The 25,297-nt window shown below is 34.5% G+C and overlaps 1 protein-coding gene across 2 annotated transcripts in view; it reads left to right on the top strand.

Annotated features, from left to right (window-relative positions):
- LOC111051408 overlaps positions 1 to 25,297 on the top strand; it is a 97,498-nt gene that overhangs the window by 25,222 nt on the left and 46,979 nt on the right. The window contains exon 1 of one of the 2 annotated variants that reach the window (XM_039425967.1): positions 13,795 to 14,108. The exons of the other annotated variant lie outside the window; for it this stretch is intronic. Within the exon in view, the coding sequence (XP_039281901.1) occupies positions 14,060 to 14,108 (49 nt within the window). The 5' untranslated portion in view covers positions 13,795 to 14,059. Of the gene's footprint in view, positions 1 to 13,794; positions 14,109 to 25,297 lie in introns of those variants that run through there. 2 annotated transcript variants of the gene reach the window in all.

Genomic DNA, 25,297 nt, shown 5'->3' with positions numbered 1-25,297 from the left:
CAGTATAAAAGACTTGTACCAGAGGAGGTTGCAGGAGAATCTCTTGTTAGTTCCAACTGCACAGGATATAGAGACAGAATGGAGGAATATCAAGTCATGTATCCAAAAGGCAGCAACTGAAGCACTTGGAAAAAGGTTGAAGAAGAGGAGTAAAAGACGACTCAGAGTTTGGAACCAGGATATAAAAACTGCCATAAACGAGAAACAAAAGGCCTACCTTATATTTTTGCAGAAGAAAACGCAAGAAACTAGAGACTATTATATGCAAAAGAGAAACATTGCAAAACAATTGGTGAGAAAGGCTCAACAGGACTCCTGGGAGAGGTTCATTAGTGTCATAGAAAATGATATACATGGTAGACAGCAATGCGCTTACAAAATAATGAGATCTCTCAATAGGAATGAAAAAGATAATGCTGCATTGAACATGATTTCGGATGATGAATGGAGAGGACATTACAAGGAACTCTGGTACTCTGATAAAGAAGGCATGACCATTCCTCAACATCAAGGCAAGAATAATTCTGTAGATTTGATAACAATGGATGAGCTGCAGCTAGCATTGGAAAACATGAAAAACAGGAAGGCTGCAGGCCTAGATGGAATAAATGGAGAGCTTTTCAAGTACGGTGGATTGTTCTTGGAATTAAGATTCTTGCATCTTTTGAATGAATGTTGGATGAAGTGCATAATTCCAAAAGAGTGGAGCACAGCGGAGGTTATATCTCTGTTTAAAAAAGGAAAACGCAATGACTGCAAAAATTATAGAGGTATAAGCCTTTTGAATGCTGGTTATAAAATATACTCGAGAATACTGAATTGTAGAGTTAAAAATATCGCTGAGGCAGTTTTGAATGAAGAACAATGTGGATTCAGAAAAGGTCGCTCATGTTCAGACAACATTTTCTCCGTAAAAAGAGTGATAGAGAAAAGGAGAGAGTTTAATCTTGAAACGCATATGGCTTTCATTGATTTCGAAAAGGCTTTTGATAGAGTGAATAGAAGTATCATGTGGAAGATTTTGATTAAAAGAGGTTATCCTTTCCATCTCGTAAATGCTATAAGATCACTGTACCATGATACACAAATAATAATCAATACAGGTGATAAACGACTGGACGAAATGGTAGTCAACCAAGGAGTGAGACAAGGGTGTAGTTTATCACCCACTTTATTCAATATATATCTTGACCACATTTTCAAAAAATGGAAATGTAGAGTAGGTTTAGGAATAGAACTTGAAAAGAACGTTCACCTGAATGCATTGTTATTTGCTGATGATTTCTGGATAGTGCAGGACAATGAAAATGACCTCCAAAGATCAGTCCATATCCTCAATGAAATAGGTCAGAAATATAATTTAAAAATATCAAATAAGAAAACAAAAATTATGGCATTCAGAGGCAAATATCCGGTCAGATCAAAAATTGTTATTAATAATACAGTTTTGGAACAAGTTTCTCAATATACATATCTAGGAAGTGACATTAGTTACAAAGATGAATTGGATATTGAGAAGAAAATAGGAAAGTTCCAAATGATATGTGGAAATATCAGCAGGACTTTAGGTAAAAAAGCTAGAACAGATACAATTATGAAATTTTATAAGGTAATGGCCGCTCCAGTCCTCCTCTATGGTAGTGAATCATGGGTTACTACAAAGCCACTTGAAAGTAGAGTGCAGGCAGCCGAGATGAGATTTCTCCGAAGAACCAAGGGATGTGACAGAAGAGATCATTTCAGGAATGAAGATATTAGGAAAGAATTGAAAATCTGCAGCATGAATGAAAGAGTTACGGAGAATCGGCATCAATGGAGGGAGCATGTTCAAAGAATGTCAGCTGAAAGAATACCATTAAAAGTCTATAATTATCAGCCAGTAGGCAAAAGAGATGTTGGCAGACCACGCAAGCATTGGCAATAATAGGATTTTTTATGTTTATTTGAATAATTGGCTAGATGTGAGTCGGAACAGGTTAAAGCCTAATCCTTGTTTTGTAAGAAGAAGAAGAAGATTATTATTTGTGCGCTGAAGGTGAAGCTACAGAATGAAACAACGTCATCTCATTCTAGTTTGAATAGCCTTCGATTTTGAAATTATTATGCACTCGAATAATCTTGGAACTAAATGAATTGAATTCGTCGATTCATCTGTTGTAATCAAATAAAACAAGTTGAGTAAAGCAATTGGCCTAAACAATATTTCCATTCATTGCAGAATTAAGAAATCAATTTTAGTTTCAATCGGTAGGCCTACACCATTATCAATATTATATGACCTTAAAACTGTATACTGTACTGGAAATTTTCACTGAAACTTGCTAATCTGCATGTAGCAGACTAATATTAATGGGAAAAAATATTGATGATTTTGAGCTGGTTTATCTAACAAGATTTTAGTGTCATCAGCCTATATGTGTCTAGAGTGTCATTGGCCAAAACAAGAGATTTTTACAGTGGGTGGATGATTCAGACTATATCCTTCCATTTTCTATTATTTATTATTCATACTTTTTATTTTTTTCTACAGATGAATTTCTCAATGAATAAGACGTTTTGACAATAATATTAGATTTGCTCCATTGAATTTGGATATTTACCATTACATCACTTATACTACAACACAAAAGTCCACTTTTGCACTTCTCCACTTTTGGGCCCAGTGCCCACTGTCTGACTGTGTTGTGTGTGCAACTGTTTTGCAATCGTGGCAATGTATTCGAGCAGAGAGGTACAGACAATGCAACTAGTCACTGGCCAGTCTCAATCCAATCTAAAACCATTCGCATTTAACTGTGGGCCCACGATTCCAGTTGCGTTGTAGACTTTGGTTCCATGAGATAAAATAGAGGAACTGGATGCAACTGATTCTCATCCGGCCTCTTACCGGTACACCCGTGAGCGAACTGAAGTTTTGTTTCATTTGAACATTGGTTTCAGTCGCAACTGGTTTGCAACATTGGCAATGTATTTAAATGGGGAAGCGCAAACGTCGTAACTATAGTGTTCACCTCTGTCTAAAACCAGACGTATACAATCGTGTGGCCGCGGTTGCAGTTGCTTTGCAGACAGAGTTGCACAAAATCAAATGAAAAGATATTGATGCAACTGATTGATTCACAGCATTCTTTTTCAATTACATCCTTGTGCGGACTGGAGTTTTGTTTCAGTTGCAAATTGGTTTCGGACGCAACTGGTTTGTAACTGTTGCTGCAAATCAGTTACACCGTGTGCGCTGGAAATCCATTATAAACATCGTGTTTCAATATTTTACTGTTGTCTCAAGTTGTGTTTCATGACTGAGCCTATATACAGTAGTTGAAATACAGTACTCCATTTTTATGCTCGACGTATATTTATTGACCAATGAAAGACTTCGACCTTGATAGGTTAGCCAATCACAAATCTTATAACTCCATTAAATGTATGATATATACATTCTAGCTCCACTTATGAATTTATTTTTGGAGTTCAAGCTTCTAGTGATGAATGATGGTGTGATAGCTGATACTGGTCTCTCAATTAACATAATAAGAAATTGGGATGATTAATTTACAGTAGTATAATATACAGGAACGGCAAACAATTATAATAAAAAAAAACTCCCTTATCAGTTTTCACAAGCAGCTGATTACATGAAGCAAAGGTTATTTGAAAGGTTGTACTTAAATCTGCACTTTGCCTTTGGATCGCAAATGCAAAATTACAGGCTGAGAGGGCCGCACCCTTCCTGGTTGTGTAGTGTAGCCGTGAACTGAACAAGCTAATCCTGCAATTACTCCCGCAAGCATTCAAGAAGAAGTAAGGAGTAGAAGAAGAACAGAGAATATGATTAGGAAGAGGAAGAGGAGGAGAAGAATGAGAAAATGAAGAAGTTCTAGAAGGGATGGAAGAAGAGGGAAGAGAAAAGGAGAAGGAGAAGGAGAAAAGGGAGAAGAAGGAGAAGAAGGAGAGAAGGAGAAGAAGGAGAAGGAGAAGAAGGAGAAGAAGGAGAAGAAGGAGAAGAAGGAGAAGAAGGAGAAGAAGGCGAAGAAGGAGAAGAAGGAGAAGAAGGAGAAGAAGGAGAAGAAGGAGAAGAAGGAGAAGAGGGAGAAGAAGGAGAAGAAGGAGAAGAAGGAGAAGAAGGAGAAGAAGGAGAAGAAGGAGAAGAAGGAGAAGAAGGAGAAGAAGGAGAAGAAGGAGAAGAAGGAGAAGAAGGAGAAGAAGGAGAAGAAAAAGGAGAAGAAGGAGAACGAGAAGAGGGAGAAAAAGGGAAAAAGCATGAGAAGAAGGAGAATAAAAAGAAGAAGAAGATGAACCGTTCAGACAGAGAATGGAGGAGTGTAGATATGGGAAAATGATGAAGTCTACGAGAAACAAAATGCAATATTCAGGAGGAAGAAGGAGAAGGTGGAAGAGTAGGAAAAGTTTATGATACGATCAAGATGATGGGAATGAGAGATATGAGGGATGGATAAGGAAAAAGAGTAAAAATGAGGAAGAGAAGAAGGTGGAGTAGAAAATAGAAAAAGGAGGTGGGATAATAGTGAGAAATGGAAAATAACAAGCAGATATGCTAGAAGGAAGTGGAGAAGTAGAAGCAGGAGGATGGGTTGGGATAGAATCATGAGAATAAAAGTAAAGAAAAGAGTAAAATAACAAGGTGGAGGTGATGAGAAGGTGGCAAAAGAGGAAGGAATAGGAAACTACAGACAATAATACATGAACGAAGAGGAGTCGAAGCAGGAGGAGGGGATAAGAACGCCTACAAGAGGGAAAAGAACAGGAAGAAATAGAAGGAGAGGGAAAATGAATTCTCGGAAGAAAATGCTGAAGAGAAAAATGAGAATATCGAAGATTTTTTTTGGTCTCGGACAAAATTAAGATTATAAGAAAACAATTTCAGAACCTCATTTAGACTATTTTCATCAAACTTAGGGAAAGAAACAGTTTTGGGTTCATCCTGTTGATTCTTTCTCACAAACATTAACTTGATATTGTGATTGTGGAATGTAATGAATAAATAAATATGGTTAGGGAGGATAGAGGAACTGAGGAAGGATATGGATAAAGAAAGAAGAAGGATAAGGGGAAAGAATGATGAGAAGACGCAGTAGGAGGAGGAGGAGAAGAATAAAGAGAAGAAATGAAGAGAGCAGCAAGTCCTTGGCAATTCCCTTTGAATGTAAAGATCAGCTGCCTTGTCTTCATAGAGCAATTGACCATCAAATCCCAGCCTCTACTGTATTTACATATCATTACTTGGCAGTCACAAATCTTGGCGTCTTGGATGCCTCCAATTTACTCATTTTCGCAATTTTCTCGTGACTGCCAGACTCTGAATTTGAAAAATTGGCTGTCAAAACAATAATGAGATGAAAAAAATTAAAATGATAGCTTTGACGAAATGATTGTGATCTCTGTTTCTTGAATAATCTTGTTCGTTGTTTTCTTTATGAATTCCTGTTCAGTAGTTTCTCACAAGAATCATAGAGTCAAGATATTTAAAATTATTCGTGTCTTCAAGTACTGAGGCCACAATACCACTAGACAGATAATTGGAAATATCTCCACTCTAAGACAATACTTAAAAAATTTTAGTTTAGTTATTAGTTTTGAAGTGGAAATCAGACTTTTTGAAGTGAAAAGTGAAATCTTAACCTCATTCTTTTTTGAAACTTTCATTTGTAAAAAATTGGGAGAAGACAGTTTTGGGCTATGCCTGTTGTCTTCTCACAATCATAATATATATTATAATTATGATTTATGATTGTCAATGAAATAAATAAATAAATACTCTGTGGAGAGCAGTGAGGATAGAATGTAATACATTCTATACTCTCTGGTGAAGAGTTCGCAATTCTATTCTCCGCAATAATTGTTTACAATAATTAATGTTCTGGTGGGCTGCACCATAGAGAAACAATAGCGTAAGTAGATATCCCATGGTATAGGGCGTTTGTGTCGCAACTTTTACTGTTATCTCAAGCCGATTATTGTCGATTACTGTTGATTTTTAATGTTTTGGCGGGGTGAAAGTGTATGGACGGCACAATATGAGAGACTACCAGCGTCACACAGTATCATGGGAAAGAACTACGTTGACTATGGGCTTGAGAACAGTAAAAGTTGTGACATAAACACCCTATACCATGGGATATCTACTCACGCTATTGTTTCTCTATGTCTGCACCTTGACGAAAATAATAATTTGGCTTGATAAATTTGGAGAAATTTTCAATTTATCTGCTATCTCACAATTCAATACGCTCTGAAATTGGCGCACAATTACCATTTTATTCATAAACTACATTCAAAGAAACGATATTATTCTTATCTCATTATGAATGATTGAGAAAAGAACACATCTGAGTTATTTTGCGATAGAAACACAATCCACTTTGCACTTGAAATGAATTCAATGGAAAGGTGTGTGATAGGAAAACTGCGGTCGAAGATTCTATGTGGACCTTCCTTGAAACATTATTGTAGATTTTTCGAACATTTATTCTCATATTTGGAACACTTGCTTTAATACCATACTGGAATTATTTTAGAATTGAGCGTTTTCTGTCCCCCAATCATCTCCCAATCAAATTATGAGTGCATGTACCAATGGAAAAATTGATCAATGATACTAATGTTATTTTCTAATTTACAATAATTAGTAATAGAGTTCAAGTAGTTGTGCATTTTCTATCGAATGAGATATTCCAACTATGAAGAATGATTTATCTGAACCTTCGGAATACGAACTTATCAATAAGAGGAACAAAGTAGAAGAACAATCTTCACCCGTTTATTGTCTTTATTTTGAGTGATATATATATTACAACCAATGAAATAGTGTTTAAGTAGTAAATATTTATCACAACCAGTAAAGCATTGGTCAAGTTGAATGAATTTATAACAAGCAATGAGCCAGTGGTCACGTGGATTATTATAATATACAGGAACAACCAACGCAACTACAGCTACAATAATTTCTGTTCAATTTTTATCTCAACTTCTCCCTGGAGTTCACATTTTTTTTGAGACATAAATCTTCCTCAAATAATAAACTTTAATCGGGATTCACATTATTCTGTAGCTCTTTCCATTACTCAATGGAAAAATGTACAATTGGAAAACGATTTTTGAGGTATTATTCAAAAAATTCACAACATGATATCATTTAATCCTTGAAAGCATAGATATCTTGAATATTTTCCTTGGACCGTTTTTAATTCATACTCCTCAAACAGCGGCATACATTTGACTTGCCTGAAGAAAATGAAACTCAATTATTGTTAGATTGAACAATTATTCACAAGGAGTACCAAATTGCAGACTGGATGTCTATTGGTATACCTGTATAGCAATCAGAATAGTTTCTATGAATATCTGAAACTAATTGATGAGTCTGAAAAAATATGTTGAAGAACAGCTTGCAATATGAATATACAAAGAATACACTGTACAAGGATGACCAATAATCAAGTAAGAGAATTTGGTAAGAATGCAGAGGTTAATTAATGTGATCAATCGAAAAGGTTTTAAAAAGTCACACTGATGCAGTAGTAATCAATTGAGGATGATCAAGAATATAATTATCAGCACCACAAAAAAATGGAGTTTAAGAATAAGGGGGTCTTAAAAGAGTATTCATCTATAATGGAATTGGAGAAAGAGAATAAGTAGTTGAGAATAGCAGATGAAGAATCCGATTATTAAAGAATAAACAATTAACATCACAACAATAAATAATTCTTAATGGGAATGAGGTTCAAAAAAGAATATTCGAGAAGAAGTTAGTGAGAAGATAAAGTATAGAATAACAGATTAGTGATGAAAGAAAATCATTTGATGTCAGATGTTAGAGAAGACATGACAAGGATTGTTCGAATTAAATTGGTAGGTCAAAGAACTTGCTTTCCTTTGTCTAAGACCGACTCATCTTGAATTGTTTCTTCTTCATCTTCTCCTTCCATACAAGAATGGACAATTCTTTGAAAATGATTGCATAGCAGGAAAAGAACGAGACTTTGATTCGTCATTTGCGTTTTGCCGTTATTGTTGATAAAACAATATTATTAATCAATTACTTCATAAGTATCATTGCTTGAGAGCAACATAGCTTGATCTTGGAAGGCTTCAATGTTGAATTATTCCATGGTCTGAAAATATAATCAAAGCTTATAATTTCGTTAATACTAACTGGAACTTCTATTATGTAAATTTTCGCAAACACAAAATGAGTTATCATTTTCCAAAAATGGTATAATTATAATACTAAGTAGATGGTATATATAATCTTTCCGGGAATTGTCAACCATAGTTGTCAAATTTGAGCTGAATGCTTTGATTTTAATCACGTTTTACAGTGTTATTATTGATTTTGGAATGAGTTAATAGAATGATATTAAAATCTTCTTATTTCAAATTGAATATTTCAGTAATCCATCAAACTTGATGAGGGACAAAACCTTAAATTTAGATAATTGGAACATAGACCTACACTGCAATTGTTATGATGTTTGATCGCTATATGTGGGGATTGGGAGTGACTTATAGCATAGTTTATATATTATAATTTATATATTTCTTGTCTCTGCTTATAGCTAGACCAATGGCAGACGTTGTCCTTCATTCATCTGCCAATTTAATTCATGTTATTTTTCTATACAGAGTGGGTGAAAAGTCCGAGAACGGCTTAATAAAGGTTATTTGACGGTGGGTGTGATTGGGGATCCTACTCAAAATGAAAATACTACTTTACTATGACTTCAAAGATCTGGTTCACCATCTTGGATCCGCCATATTGGATGCAACTATATTTTTTTTAATAGGAAGGTAATCATGCGATATATGATTTCGTTATGAAATTTCATGAAAAAAAGAATGGCGGAAACCGCATATCGATATCTTAAACAGTTTAGAAGATATTCACATTATTAATCAATACTATTCAAAGCAGAAAGGAGAGAAAAAAGTCCGAGAACGGCTTAATATCTCATACACAAAGGTAATTTAATGGTGGGTATCATATGGTGAGTATGATCGGGGATCCTACTCAAATTGAAAATCCTACTTTACTATGACTTCAAAAATCTGGTCCGCCATCTTGGTTCCGCCATATTGAATGCAACTTTATTTTTTTAAATAGGAAGGTGGTCATGCGATACATGATTTCGATACAGATTTTCAAGGCGAAAACCGCATATCGATATCACAAACCGTTCAGAAGATATCCACCTTATTAATCAAAATAATGCATATTATCAGAAATGAGATACATGAGTGGTATTGATTAATAATGTGAATATCTTCTGATTGGTTAGAGATATCGATGTGCGGCTTCCACCATTCATTTTTTTTTTTGAAATTTCGTATCGAAATCATTCATTGCATGACAACCTTCCCATTTAAAAAAAGTTGCATTCAATATGGCGGATTATTTATTCATAATGGGCTGATGATTATATTTAAGTTTAGTTTTCTAATTATCCATCCATCGATTAATTACAAGGAACATTATGAGAATTTATGAGACAGTATGACAAAAAGTAATAAATACTGTATCAGCTAAGATTGTTATCAATAAATTAAATCCAATAATATTAATCATTTCATATTCCACTTGATTTTGATATTACAACTGTGATTGACAGGTTTTCGATGACAATGGTATTGCGAAAAATGAATAAATAATTTAATAATCACGATGAAGGAACAAATGTAAAGAAGAAAAGGAGAATGATGATGATGATGATGATGATGATGATGATGAGGAGGAGGAGGAGGAGGAGAGGAGGAGGAGGAGGAGCAGCAGGAGAAGAAGAAGAAGAAGAAGAAATAGAAGAAGAAGAGATAGAAGAAGAAGAAGAAGAAGAAGAAGAAGAAGAAGAAGAAGAAGAAGAAGAAGAAGAAGAAGAAATAGAAGAAGAAGAAATAGAAGAAGAAGAAATAGAAGAAGAAGAAATAGAAGAAGAAGAAATAGAAGAAGAAGAAGAAGAAGAAGAAGAAATAGAAGAAGAAGAAATAGAAGAAGATGATGATGATGATGATGAAGATAAAGAAGAAGTTGATTTCATTTAGTGGGGAGGAATAATGAGATATCTTCATCATTTCATTTCGATTTCAATGTCCTTGGAATTGCCAGGAAGATTACTGTCCATTATTATACTTTGTCGTGTAGAATTTTCTTTGATGCCTCACCCACTATGCACTAAGGAGTGGCTACAATTTAGCAGACAATAGATCAATTGACCAGCAATATTCTGTTCTTCTTCCTTTTCTTCTTAATCTTCTTTTTCTTCTTCTTCTTCTTCTTCTTCTTCTTCTTCTTCTTCTTTTACAAGTTTTTCTCCCTCTTCGTCACCCTTGCAATTAATTTATTCAACTCAGACAGCTTTCTCGTTTGGATCGGAAAGAAGATTGAGATTTTTCATTATTTGCGAAATAGTGTTATCATCATCATCATCATCATCATCTTTTGAAAGTCCTTTGAAATCGATCTTTGGTATACTGTGGAAGAAACATGTTGTCGGGAAGAGAAAACTATGTCATTTAGTTATTCATGAATTAATATATTATTATTAAACGAAAATCCAAATTTAATGGTGTAGAAGTTTTTCTTCATGAATGTCATTTTGAAATGAATAATATTTATTTATTTAGAAATTGATACATATGCTACATGCTACAATACCATTCTTAACTATGAATGATTGGGAAAGGAACGACAGACTTAATGCCCAATACTGTTCCCTTCCCAAATTCAGAAATTGTCGATATTTTAGATAGAATAGCATATTATGCAGGATTTTCCCATTCAAACATTTGAAAATACTTATATGATGGAATAGAATGTGTTCTCAGATCGTGAGCGCGACCTAAAGTGGAGCTGAACATCGATCTGACCGTTCTCTTCGTACCCTCAGACTATATAATTTCTGCAAGAATAATATGAAGGGTCGTAGTGACATTGCCACTTATTTTTCAAGAAACTAGTAAATTCGTATGGCTTTCTTGGTGGGGAGTCCTTGCGGTAAGGTCCCACCTCAGCATCATGCCTCAATGAGCCCTAAGATTGTCATACTTCAGCCGGGATTGACAATTCAACGTTCCCATCCGATAATACAGGAGTGCCCTAGTCAAAACCTTTTGGTGATAAGCGGGTTTAAAGCGGGATTTCTAGGATGCTACGCGAAAAAAATCTTGTGTGGCGCACTCACACAACTTTCCTTGCCGTTATGAAAATTGATCACCTGACGCTAGTGTTCTCGCGCATCTCAAGTCTACTATTCAAAGATATGAGACAGCTGGTGATAGATCAATAACGCTGGAGACACACGATATCTGCTATCTCTTCGTAGTGAATGATTTAATAGAACCAACAGTTGCAAACAGTTAGCAATTTGATAATCATATTTTCTCGAATTATTTCAAGCTTATTTTTAATTTCAGGTCGAAATGTTACTGAATTGCAGAGATTTTCATGCTCGATCTTTTCCACTTGAGATTTCTTGTTCAAATTGTATATGAAGGCTGATAATTGAGAATCTAAAATCAAACTTTGCATAGATGGGGCGGAGCTCCTGAAATTTTTACAGATATAGGACTTGTTACAGTTGATAGAGCTTATCAATGACTATTTCAGGTATGAATTTGATCAAAATCGTTGGAGCCGTTTTCGAGAAAATCACAAAAAACCCTGTTTTTGACAACATTTTCGCCATTTTAGCCGCCATCTTGGATTGCATTTGATCGAAATTGTTCGTGTCGGATCCTTATAGTGTAAGGTCCTTATGTTCCAAATTTCAAGTCATTCCGTTTACTGGGAGATGAGATATCGTGTACACAGACGCACATACACTCATACACACACACACACACACACATACAGACCAATACCCAAAAACCACTTTTTCGGACTCAGGGGACCTTGAAACGTATAGAAAACATGGAATTGGGTTACCTTGAAATCTTTTGGAAAGCAATACTTTCCTTACCTATGATAATAGGGCAAGGAAAGTAATAAAACGTACAGAAAACATGAAATTAGTGTACCTTAAATTTTTTTGGAAAGCAACACTTTCCTTACATATGGTAATAGGGCAAGGAAAGTAACACTCTATACACTAGACTACGGATCAAGCCATGAAAAATACTTCAGGAAAGATCATAGTTAATTGAATGCCACTTCTACTAAGTCAATTCACCCATGAAGAATATTATATGGGGACTTTTTGCTTTATGCTAAAACTTAATGATGGAAAAAAGTTAGCAGTGGAATAGAAATGGGTGACTAGTGACAGAAGGAAGTGAGAAAAGAGAATTGGTGAGGAAGAGGGTGGAAGCAGAAATAGAAGAGGATGGAGTGACGAAAGAAGAGATAGAGGACAGAAGGGAATAGGAAGAAAAGTGGTGAAGAAGAAGAGGATGAATTGGGGAAAGTCAAAAGTACCTTTTTGTTGTAACTTAAATACTATGGTCTGATAAACTCTGAAGGAAAAATGCGAAGCGACACCCTTCTGATTCAATATCAGTTGGATTATCGAGGAACTTAGACCTAGATTCGAGAATTGAGGTTAACCATTGAGAACACCACCTCCTTTTAGAGGCAAAAAAGTGCTAACAATCGGAAGTTGCAAGATTGCCGCCAAACTTTACACCCTCCCCACCCTCCATCACCTATACCCTATCCTCCACCTCATCCTCAACATCCTCATCCTTCTGAAGCCACGTGCTTTCAGGTTGTGCAGTGTGCATGAGGAAGGATGAAAGAAAGAAGAAGAAAGAGGAAAGAAGATCAGTGCAGACAGAGAAGGATGAGAAAAGCAAGCAATGGGGAGAGAATTCATAATACATGGTTGAGAAAACGAGGAAGATTGAAAGTGAGCTAAAAATGAGAAAAAAAGGAACAGTAAGAGGAGGAAATGAATGAGATATTGAAGTTATAGGTCAGAGAAATTGAATCGAGAAAAACTAGGGTTGAGGAGACAATATTAAAATCCAAGAAGGGAAAGGGGAAGAAAGAGCCGATGGAAAGCATGAGAGAGAGAGACGACAAGCGGAGGAAATGATAAGGATGAAGAAGGTGAAGGAGAGAAAGAATTAGAAGCAAATAGTAACAGTGAATGGAGAAAACGGATAAGTCTAAAAGAAAAAGAAGTAACACTTTAAAGAAAAAATGAGAACGAAGAAAGAAGGTAAACAGGAAGATGATATAATGAAAGATGAAATAGAAGAATGATGATACACAACTATGAAGAAGATTTATAGGATTAGGATGTTGAAGAATTAATGTGAGTTGAAGGAGAAGAAAAAATAGAGTAAAATAAGTAAAGATCCCAGAGAAGAATATCGAAGAGGAATAGGGAGAAGAGAATGAAGGTGGTGATAGAACAGAGAAAGGGGATTGAATTTAGAAGTAGATTCCATTCTCATTTGATTAGAAAATAGAGTAAAGCACATGATCAAGGTAGAAGGTTAGAGAATCGAGAGGGCGGGAAAGATAGAATAGGGATATTTATCAAGATTTGATCAATCTAATAGCCTTTTTTAACGGGAAAGTCGTTGAAGAAATGGAGGAGAACTGAATAAGTTTGAAGTTTGAAGATAAACAAGTGATAATGTCTTCAATGGTAATAATAATAGTGCGGGAGTAGATATCTAAAGATAATGAGTAAATGATAAAGCAATAGTACATAAGGAAAGAGTGAGAGTGAGCGAGAAAGAACATAGAGAAGGTTCAAAGAGCGCACGCGATCTCTCCCCCACCTCTTTCAACTATGACAGGTGCCGCCGCGGACTGAACTGCTGCTCTGGAGTCGCGGCGCCAGGCTACCACTCAGTGTACGGACGCTAAAGGGAGCGGACCCTATGCGAAACTCAGTCACAATCGCCTCTACCATGTGCTTTCCACGTAATAGTTCCCAACACTGAGGATACGCGCTTCACAATTATCTTTGCAAGTAGTGTTAAGAATATAGAATAAATTAAACGCAAGTTGAAGTTGCAGAATAAGTGGAAAAGGTGCAAACACAAGGAGGAGAATAAGGAGAGGAGACGGAAGAGAAGAGAAGAAGAAGAAGCGATGAACAACAATAACTGTGCTAGCAGTTACTATGTGAAACTAGTGCGAGGTGAGCGACTTCTTATCATTCTTATCACCGGTGTTATTCTCTTATCAGAGTTTTATTGTGATGAGAGATATATTCTCTCTGAGGAATATCCCAGTTCATAGGTATTTCCAAGAGGAGCTATTTGTAGTAAATGTGTTCGAAGTTGATTTGATTCCAATTGGGTAGCAGAGATTCCAATCAATTACATCTGGGCTAGTAGTTTTGATAAACAAGTGATTGATATAATCAGTATTTATCATTGACAAGTTTAAGATAAATTACGTTTAATCAATAGGTATGATGTCTATCCTTGAAAAATTGAAGGATCTTAAAAAATATGTGGCCATAACAGTTTGAATAGTGGTGACAGATAATGCGTTTGTCTCAAATCTGAGGATTTAAAAATAATAAAATTGTATAGAATTTTATTCATCTTGATTCTTCTCTATTCAAATATTCAATGCTGTACTTCCTTTTTAACTCAATTTGTATCAAGAAATGCAAGTTGATCATTTCATTATATTTGAGTGAATAGAACATAGTCAGACTGCTTTGAATTTGAAAATTCTAATGGTTTTGTACCATACTAACTTCATAGTTCAAGCATCGATATTCTCAATGAGCCTCTTTCCATTGAAAAAATGATCATCATTTAAAAATCGAAAAATGAGAGATATGAAAAGTATTGTTTCTTGGTGATATAAAAATTAAACCAGTTGAGTAGCATGTTCAAAAATGATCTCTAAGTGGAATTTTCCCTTCTTCATCATTATTCCCAATAATAATCAATACCGCGATCTGAACTCAAAGTGTGGAACGTGTGATAGAACAGAGTTTTGAAACTTTCAAGCTATTTCATTAATTGCTCATTTCAATATTGATGAATGAAAACTACAATATTAATGGAAAGATACTCGTAATTTCAAAAATACTGCCACACAGGTACTGGGTAACACTCCTCTCAATTATTTGAGTAAATAATTCATGAGCCAATTGTCCAACGATTAGTCGATTACATCATCGCTGGTCACAAGAATACGTGCAAAAATAGCTCAGGTATGCTAATAATAATCTATGAATTATTGGAGAAGATGTTCCTCTATAATTTGCATGGACATAGTTGGGTTGTCATGAGTAATTATTATAAATGTCACTGTAAATAGGAAGATAACAGATATTGAATAGTTATTGTTTGTGTTTAATTGTGTTTGTTGAGAACCGTGGATACATCGAGAGTGAAACTTAAAAGATACATTTAGGGCCAAGCCACATGAAGCGTCTTTTGAGGCGTTTTTTCACTGGCGGCGGACGAGTCAGCAGGGCAGGTTTCGCTGATTGGGTTTGCGTTCAAGAATCAGCTGATAAATCAGCCAATCCGGAAGCTTCCTGTTCTGCCGACTTGTCCGCTCCCAGTGCAAAAACGCTTCATGTGACTTACTTATTAGGAACATTCTTAGTCAGGCATGTACTCTAACTAATAACAGGAGCCAATATAAGACCGATTCTAGAAGCTGGTTTAATGATTCTGATTGGTTTTCAAACATCATTCGAGGTAGGTTCTTGTAAGACATTTAAAAAACTCTTCTATACCTCCGGTGTTATTCCTCGAGTATAAGGCTCAAACTCAATTATGATGATCTGGAATTCATAATGGTAATACAATATAATATTGTGATGTTAAAGTAAACTTTACTATATCAACAATCTTATTTACAGTATTCTTATGTTCAGTACCTATCTTATCCTCCATACTAGTATAATATTATATTTAATTTCTTTTCAAGGGCTAATTCTATTGACATAGAAATTGAAAATCGACATTGATTTTTACATACACACAACATGCTCCGAACTTGTGGTATAGTATGCTGTATCCTATTCTTCTGTATATCGACGAGTCATGTGAGCTACAATCAACATAGACATATTCTCGATTGTCGAGCTTTTGTGACATTTTTGGACAGAAAAGTGAGGATTTGTCTGATGAAATATGATCGCAGGTGTCAATTTGAATTGTCACGAAGAATAATGCATTTATCGTCGCAAGAGACATTTATTTGGATGAACATTTCCAGACTCACTTGAAACAACCAGTGTTGTATGAATGAGGAGGGTTGAGGTTATTTCAAGGGAACGCTGACAGTTTAAAGTCAAACTCTCTGAACTCCCACATATTTTCAGAGCCTGCTGCATTATTTTCCCCTTTGGTTCACCCTTTCCAATAGCAGTGCATTTTTGTGCATTATAATTTCCATTTTTCTATACATTGAAAACCTTTACCTACAAATGGAATCATTTTCGAAGTTTTCCAATAAGAGTTTTTCACCCAGGAATGGGAATGATTTCAAAATGAATGGTGATGGTGTTGATTTTTGATGCCTACTTTCATTCAAGATTCATCGGAGATTACAGGACTCATTTCCCTTCTCTCTCCAGGTTATCTAGGTAGAACTTTAAATTACAATTCACCTCAGAAACTTGAGGATTTTATCAATGAAGAGACAAATTTTTATTCCTGTAATAATTCATCCAAGTTAACATTGGGTGAGCAAAGTAGGAGTAAATACAATTCTAATAATAGTTCCACTCCTGAGAACGTTTAAAGGATTTTTGTGATACATTCCTGTCTCATGTTTAATATAAGTGTTTTGCTCAATATCTTTCCATTTTATTCGAGAATGTCAATAGATTTATTCTTTGCATGACGGAAAAGCCATTTTTGCAAGTTGATAGCATGATCTTTGAAATGATAATTTCATGCTGACAAAGCTCTCAATTATTCATTCAGAATTGAATTAATTTCTGAACTAATTAAATAATGGTAACGATAACGTGCAGTATTCTCATTTAGTCTCAATTTATTGATGTTATTTTCTAATTGTTCATTTTGTAATGTTACTCCAGTAAAGTTCAATGCTTTTTAAAAACTTTTTCTCACTTCTTATCTGAAGCCTTTCATCACTTGTATGGAAGGATATCACTCATAAAGGTTTACGCTCTACTCTAAGGTTAACGCTCTACCCATCGTACACCTTCCCATTAGTATCAAGGAGTAATTGAACTTTATCATTCAAGCTGAACCTCGTATAAATCTCTCATCATTTCTTATCATAGACTAAAAATTTCTCACGTTAATATTCTACATTTAAAACAGTGCGGAAGTTACCTAAGCTTCAATTCCACTAATTTTCGCCATTATATGAACTATTGAAATCTTATCTAGTTTTACTTCAGTTAATCGAAGTGTTGAAGTACAAACCATAGTAAAATCCATGTCCTACTTTCATGATGTTGGATATCTATGAAATCAACGAATAGAATATGGTTATTATTATTTCTCAAGACTTTTTACCAATTCACAAAATCTATTTTTATCAAAATTTCTCATGGTGATTGCATCCAATATACTACTCAAAGAAAGAGATTACAAATTCTACAGGAGCTTTTTGTCATATTATTTCTGTTAGTTCATCATAGTTTTTTGGAACACGAGAGCTGTATTCAACTTGCTATGCTCCATAATCCATGCTCTACTGATAATTGTTATCAAAATCTCTTCAATCATCAATTCCCCAACTCGAAAAATATATAATAGGATGTACTGTATTTTGTTTGATCAAAATATCCTGGGAATATTATTCAATTGAGCTCAGGATTCTAACTAAAAGATAGTCAGCTATTGAAGATCTGAGTTACATTAATGACGAATCTTTCCTAGAACACTACAAAAACCGATTATCATCTCAGCTGAAATTCTTTGAAGTTTATGATTTATCTGATGAGTCCATGCAGTCCACCTTTTTGAATATGAGGAAGTATCAGTTATTGTTTCGGAAGACATCAATCTGGAATTCTCACCAGCTGATTCACTTTCAACTGTCTGCAGCCCTTCAAAATAGCATCGTCGCTCACCATTCAACCAATGCTGACAGTATGGAGTGAATCCCATTCAGCTTATTCATCTCCTTCCAGATGATGAGTCAGCAAAATTCACTTTCTATGAATCATCAGAAGAGTCACGATCATTGAACAGTCGAAAGAGAAACACTGAAATTATTCTCAAATTAACGTAATGCGTTGCATGTTCATATACAGTACAGTTCAGTAGATAATGTTATTTTATATCTTTATTTCATCATATGCGTGTCTATTTTTGTGAGGGATGATTTAGGGATTCATGGATACGACGGATATCAGGAACGGGGAGGATGATTGATGAGTTTTGGGGTGAATTTTCTTGAATCAGACTAAAAATAATAAGGTATGTAGAGATTTTTTGTTCAAATGGTAATTCTCAATTCTCTCACTTGCTACCTCTGTTTCCTTTATCAACTGTTTCTCCCATTATTCCCCTTCCTTCTCTACCTCCTTCAACGAACGTCTCTTCTTCTCTCCTCTCTTTCATCAGTAACTATATTCTTCTTCATCATCATCTTCTTCTGCTTAACCTTCTTCTTTTTCTTCTTCTTCTTCTTCTTTTTTTCCTCTTGAAATTCTCAGTGGAAGGTGCCCCATAACCCCGAAATAACCTCTGTCATTTTCCAGAAGTGACCTTGCTTACAAGTCTCAAGCTTCATTTGAAGATCATAAATTCTGATAGCAGCCAGAAAGGCTCCAACCCTTTGAATATGATAATTCCATCTGTGCATAAGCAGCGAATAATTGCTTTTCGCTTTTAACACTGTCCCGGATTTAACGAAAATGGCACATCTTGGGAAGCTTATGATAATCACAGCAACAGTAGTTTTTTGTCGAGAAAAAGGAAAAGGTCCCATTTTGTCGAAAAAAATGAAAGAATGTTCAAAACTGTCTTAAGACTGCTTGCTTGAATCTTGAATGAAAAGGGAGAAAAAATGTTGACAATAACCATTTAGTTCTATGAGTGTTTCATAGTCATTTAAAACCTGACTACTGAATCCCAATAGATAGATCAGAACGGTTTATGCTTTCAAAATAACAGTCTTATGCAATATACTTGGATAAAAATACAGTATAATATACTCCTCAAACAACAGACTCACGCAATATCATGAATATGTATTTTTTGAATATTATAATTATAGTAGTCAATATCCACACTTGTATTTATAATGAATCGCATGTCCAATTTTCCTCCAAACATACAAGCCTTTGAAAGAAAATTCATGATAATTGTGGATATTTTGTTGAAATGATTATGATAATTAGGGATGACAGGTGCTACACATTATGTGTATTTTCAGATCACTACTTTAGATAAGGATCTCCATTCATTTTTCACTTCTATAATACACAATACAACACAATAGGCATGTAGTAGAGAAGTTTATTCAGTTTTCTAGTGTTTTCATGTAATATGAAATTGAATATCAATAAAACTGATAATAATGAACAGTTTTCGAATATTAGAATTTAAGTAAATAATTTGGAAAATAATACCGTTTTGATAAATAAATAGAATGGCTACTGTATTTTGAATATGGAAAAGTTAAATAGTATTATTTTTCATAGCAACATGAGAAATTCCAGTTAATATTATATTTCATATTTTCTCGTTAGGGTTACTCTATTCTCATAAGAAAAAAAATCCAAGCACCCTTTTTTAAAGTGTTTATTTCCATCATAAATGTCGTAATTAAAAAACAAATAAAAAACGGTACTTAGATTTCTGTTTCTACTTTCTATAATATTTTAATGAATGGTTTTAGATACAAATATCGTAGTTTATTAAATAATATGAGTGATTCATCTGAAATCGGTTTATAAGAAGATAAGGGCTCGCCAATATTTCCACCCTTCGCTATTTTATTGCTGATCACTTGACTTATTCTATTATAAATAGATAAATCAGATATAAGAGAAGTTTATTTTTTGACATTGGAATCTAGTCTAAAAAGACTAATGAGCAATTTTCCTAATATAATGAAGAGTTTAATGGTAGTTCTCACCAGGACTACTTCTAGCAACTAACTTGAGATTGACAAATATTAAATATATAAATATAACTAAATTTATCATGTAAATATAAGAGAAGTGATTCAATATCAGGTTCAGAAACATGAGAACAAATATACGGGTACTAATGACCGTTTCTGATAATGGTTCAGATTGAAAAACTATGCCTCCTTCAACTATGGCTTCAACAGATAAGTTTCATGAACTTATAGACGTAGTAGCATGTAACTGTGCAACTCAGGAATTGAGAATTCACAGAGCTCGAAGCAACATGAGTTCTCTACCATGATGTCCAACGAAACTTGAATACATTATCACATAAAGAGGGCAAACAGTGAGAAAGAGATATAATCTGAAATAAAGAAAGATACAAGAGAAAGAGTAAGTTCGAATTGTCATCGCGTGATGATAGCTTTGCTCACCGAATAGTTTGAGAAGTGAGATTGAGAAGGGACAAAGAGAGGGGGTGAGAGAGAGAAAGGAATAACGGGTGATAGAGTGAGAGAGAAGTTAGAGACAGGTGATCTAATATGCATGGTCAGTTTGCCAGCCTCTAATTATGGGGCCATGAATTTATTGCATTTCCTATTCTGAATCCACTCTCTTCGGCAACTGTGTTGTGACTAGCAGGAAGTTGAGAGTGGGAGGCATAGGAATGGAGGAAGAGAGGGAAAGTGGGAGGAGAACAATTGTGGAAGGAAGGAAAAATGGAACAAAGGAGGAAAGAGAGGAAGAGAAGAATGGATAAAAACTGGGAAGAAGAAAGAAGAGTATGAGAAGGAATTGAAGAGAGGGAAGCAAGTGGCGATGTAGGGAACGAAGAGGCAAAATCACAAGGAGTTAGGAAAAAAGGAAAAAAATCAAGTAGAAGAGAAGAAGAAAGAGAAGGAGAAGGAGAAGAAGAAGAAGAAGAAGAAGAAGAAGAAGAAGGAGGAGGAGGAGAACAAGAAGCAGAACAGTAAATAGAGGTAGCAGAAAATAAAGAGTAGAAAATTAAAGAGGTACAAGGAGGTAAAAGAGGAGAAAATGTTTGATGACGAGTTAGAATTGGAGCAGTGAGTAGGAAAGAAGGAGGGAGATGGAGAAGACAGGAGATAGGAAGGAGATAAAAGAAGGAGGAAGTAAAAAGAAAAAAGTAGGAGCAGGAGAAAAGAGAAAATAATACGATAATACACGTAATATTATTCTCAGTAACAATGATTCTAGGAGGACGATTCGGAAAGAAGTTGTATATATATTTGATAATTAGGAGCAGTAAAGTGGAGGAAAAGAAGAATGTTGAAAGGATGAAGAAGAAGAGCAAGATAAGTGATGGAGAAGTGATGAAGAGGAGCGAAAGAAGGATGAAGTGAAAAATAGTGGGGAGAAGTAGGAAACTTGTCATGATGACCACTCTTGTATTATTCACTTAGATGTACTACACTTCGAGGCAGTTAGAATTGGACGACATTCTGATGGATCTTTGACTCTAGGTCTGAATTGCATGATATGTCATTGAAGCTACTTTTGTGCTGTTTCAGTACTTCTGCACTTAGTGATGTCATTGTAGGTACTCTTGTGCTTCAAAGTAACTTCACTTGAAACGTTACTAAAAATTTGGGATGATAACTTCTAATACAGTAGATGTAAGTAAATGCATGAAATTATATAATAATATAGAATGTATCTATCATAATTCAATATCGGGGGACCGAGCTTCGTTCTGGAGTACAAAAGCATAGAAATTTATTATGAAAGAAGAAATTATAATATATTTTATAGTTCTTACAGAATGGTTCTATGTCTATCCAATCACAGTGGATTGAGATTAATTTTAGAGGAATGTAAAAATTTCTCTCACAAAGGTCCGGTTGCACAAAAGTGGTCAAATTCCAATCCTGATTAATTCCACGTGAACCAAAACAGAGAAGACCATTTCAAAAAGGTGGCTTCTCTGATTGGTTCTACTGGAATTAATCAGGATTGAAATTTACAACAGTTCAACAGCTGAGTCATAATAAATTTTGTCTTAGTACCACACACATGCACTCGCTCACTCAGTTCCATCATCAACAGACCACAAAATTATCAGCTGATTTTCCAATGATAAATTATAATTATCCTTTTCATGTCCTCCAGCGAGTTTTCCCAGGGATGAGACCTAGTGCTATCGAATTGTGTACCAAAATTGTGTAATCGAAATTGTGTACCAAATTTCGTAAAATCATTAGAGCCGTTTTCGAGATCCGTTGGACATACATAACCATATAACTATATACAGAAATTGCTCGCTTAATATAATCCTATTACATTAAGCGAGCAATTTCTGTATATATATTTTTATTTTTATGGTTATCTGGTTATCTGTTTATATGGGTATGTATTTATGTTCAACGGATCTCTAAAACGGCTCTAACGATTTTCACGAAATTTGGAACATAGTAGGTTTATGATTGCACTAGATCTCATCCCTGAGAAAACTCGCTGAAAGACATTGAAAAAATAATCCATCCTTGGAAAAACAGATGATAATTTCGTCGTCTGTCGATAACAGAAGATGCGTGTGCCTGTGTGGGAGATCAGCTGTGTAATCAATCAGCTCACCGTATCTCGCGAGAAATATTATCTAGAAATTTTAATAGAGTCGATCAAAATAATCTGATTTGTTGACATGACACGGTATATTATTCTAGATTAGAGTATTTCATAATATTCAAAGCTAATCATTATTTTACAGTTTCAAGTGAGTGTTATTTTGTTATTCAATTTGGTTTGTAAACAATCTAAATTTGGAATTTTCTGTTTTCAAATATTTTGACTAAAAATTCGACCTGAATTCAAGTGTATGAAACATAACCTACTTTTTGGATCATTTATAGTGTATAAATCAAAATTCGGGGAAGAAACAGTTTTGGGCTGTGCCTGTAAGTCTTTCCCCAATCATTTTGAAGAATTGTGTTCTGTTTATCAATAAATAAATAACGAACGAAGCTTGGTGCCCCGATATTAGGATTTAAACATTCAGATAAATTTATTGTAAAGGTGATTTTGGTTGATTGATTTTTTTAAATCATATATTTTCTCCAATAATTGCATGTTATTACACATGCCATTGAGGCCAGAATAAGAATTCGTTCAGAGACTCTCGTATATTCAGCCCACAAATGAAAAGTCCTGTTGAATTTTAAATTATAATTTGAGGAAATAAGTGAAAAAACAAAAATGTTAAAAATAAGTAGAATGGAAAATAACAAAAAAACAGTAGGCTAGCTTGAAGCAGGATATGAGTTACACCCAACTTCAACACACTAGATTAATTATTGATCGAGTACATAATAAAAAATATACTCTGCAACTGCATTTATCAAGTGGGCGTCTGGGGTCAAGCTTCTTCCTGAATCAATAAGCAACACGTATTTTGTACTCCAGTTTTCCAAGTCATAATGAAAAAATTTTAACACAAATTTTTCTGTGAATGCAAGGAAATGATAATAAATGGAAGACAGACTTCTTAACATCAAATCACTTGTCTTTCACTACTATCTCTCAGCTCTTCCGCCTCTTGCCTCCTCAGCCTTCTGCACACTGACTTTCTCCCTCACACTCACGTACACTCTCTCTCACTCTATTTTTCTTTCCTTTTTCACCCCTCTACACCAATTTACCTGCCAGACCAACCACATTACTAATTTATCAAGTAGACTCTAAATTAAGACCGCTAACTGATGGCTGACTGAATTCAGTGCTATATTTACCGTGATGCCCAATTACACCCACAAGATAGCGCCACGGAGCAGCCTTGACTTATCCACCACAATTACAACTTGACTCGAGCAAGAATAAATCAATTTCCAATTGCTGACTGAAAGAATCGCAACAAGTAGTGTACTTATTTATTCACAATCACAAGAATTCTAGAACAATTTAAACTCCTATACACTGCAAATGAACACGAAAAGTTATGCAAACTCTCAACAATAATAATTTTTCTGAAAAAACAATTATTGAATTGTTTTTAGATGAAGATTTGGAATCAGAAATTATTGAAACAAAACACGAATTATCCTAAACAAAATAATGTTGAGATTACATCAAAAGTTCACAGTCAGTAACAATATCTATATAAATGTTCATTTATCGTCAACTTATGTGAATCATAGATCTCACTATTCAATAATAATGAATTGAATGTAATAAAGAGTGAGAATAATCCTTTAATCATATCCCACTTTGGATCGATGTCCCACATTGGACATTGACATAGAGTAAAGATACCTTTCAATACCTATGTTATTGATTTGTATCTGACATTGATCGAAGGATTATTCTCATTGATCTGACCACATTGTCAGATTATGAACAAAATAAGTCAGGATATTTTGACTTTATCAGGATTGTTTTCAAATTATACAACTTTCAGAAATACCAGTCTTCTCTCAAATCAAATCACGTAACTATTGTTATAATCACATTCGCGTGAATAATGTCTATTGTTTTCAGATTTTTCAATGATACGATTTCTGTTATGAAAATGTGTAGATATTGTATTGAATGAGCGAAATTCAATAACTCATTAATTTGTTATGATGCTATTCATTATTCTATGAGAGGAGTAGTAAACTATTAAAAAACTGCCAAGTTTCTTGACCTTCGAAAACAATTATAACAATACATTGATGAAAAATGTTTTTGATAGAAAAATATGATGGTCTGATGTGAGAATTTGCAATATCGGCAATTTCAAACAGCTAACAGCGCTAGAAAAATCTTAACAGCAAATTTTAATTGAAAATGAAAGCAAGCCCAGAATTGAAATTGAAATTTGGATACAAAAAATACGTTGATTGCAAGAATACTGCAGACTACTCATCCAATCCCAATGTCATTGTCCTCATCAATGCATCATCTCACTTCAAGTTTATCTGAATCATCACCTGAAAAATTCCAATGAATGATCATCTTTCCTAATTGAATTTTAGTGATAATACCGATTAGAGATTGTTGATAAGAGATCAATAATAGATGAATGAATATCGCTTAATATTATCAATCGAAAAAAAACATAAAAAAATTATTTTGTCATAACACGTTTCGGACATGTCATTAAACATGTAGGCGTCCTAACTCCGCCTATAAATAAATATTTTTTTCATATTCATGTGGTGCCAAAATAATTTTAAAGGGTACTGAGATTTATATTCTTATTTCGATTAAAAGTAGCCCTAAAGGTTAAAAAACAATATTATTAATCGACTATGTACGCGTCGAATCTACGATAAATCTATACTATATATACT

This window comes from Nilaparvata lugens, chromosome 4 (genome assembly GCF_014356525.2).
Source record: "Nilaparvata lugens isolate BPH chromosome 4, ASM1435652v1, whole genome shotgun sequence".
In the NCBI taxonomy this organism is placed as follows: Eukaryota; Metazoa; Arthropoda; class Insecta; order Hemiptera; family Delphacidae; genus Nilaparvata; species Nilaparvata lugens.
This window is presented reverse-complemented; position numbering and strand designations above follow the sequence as displayed.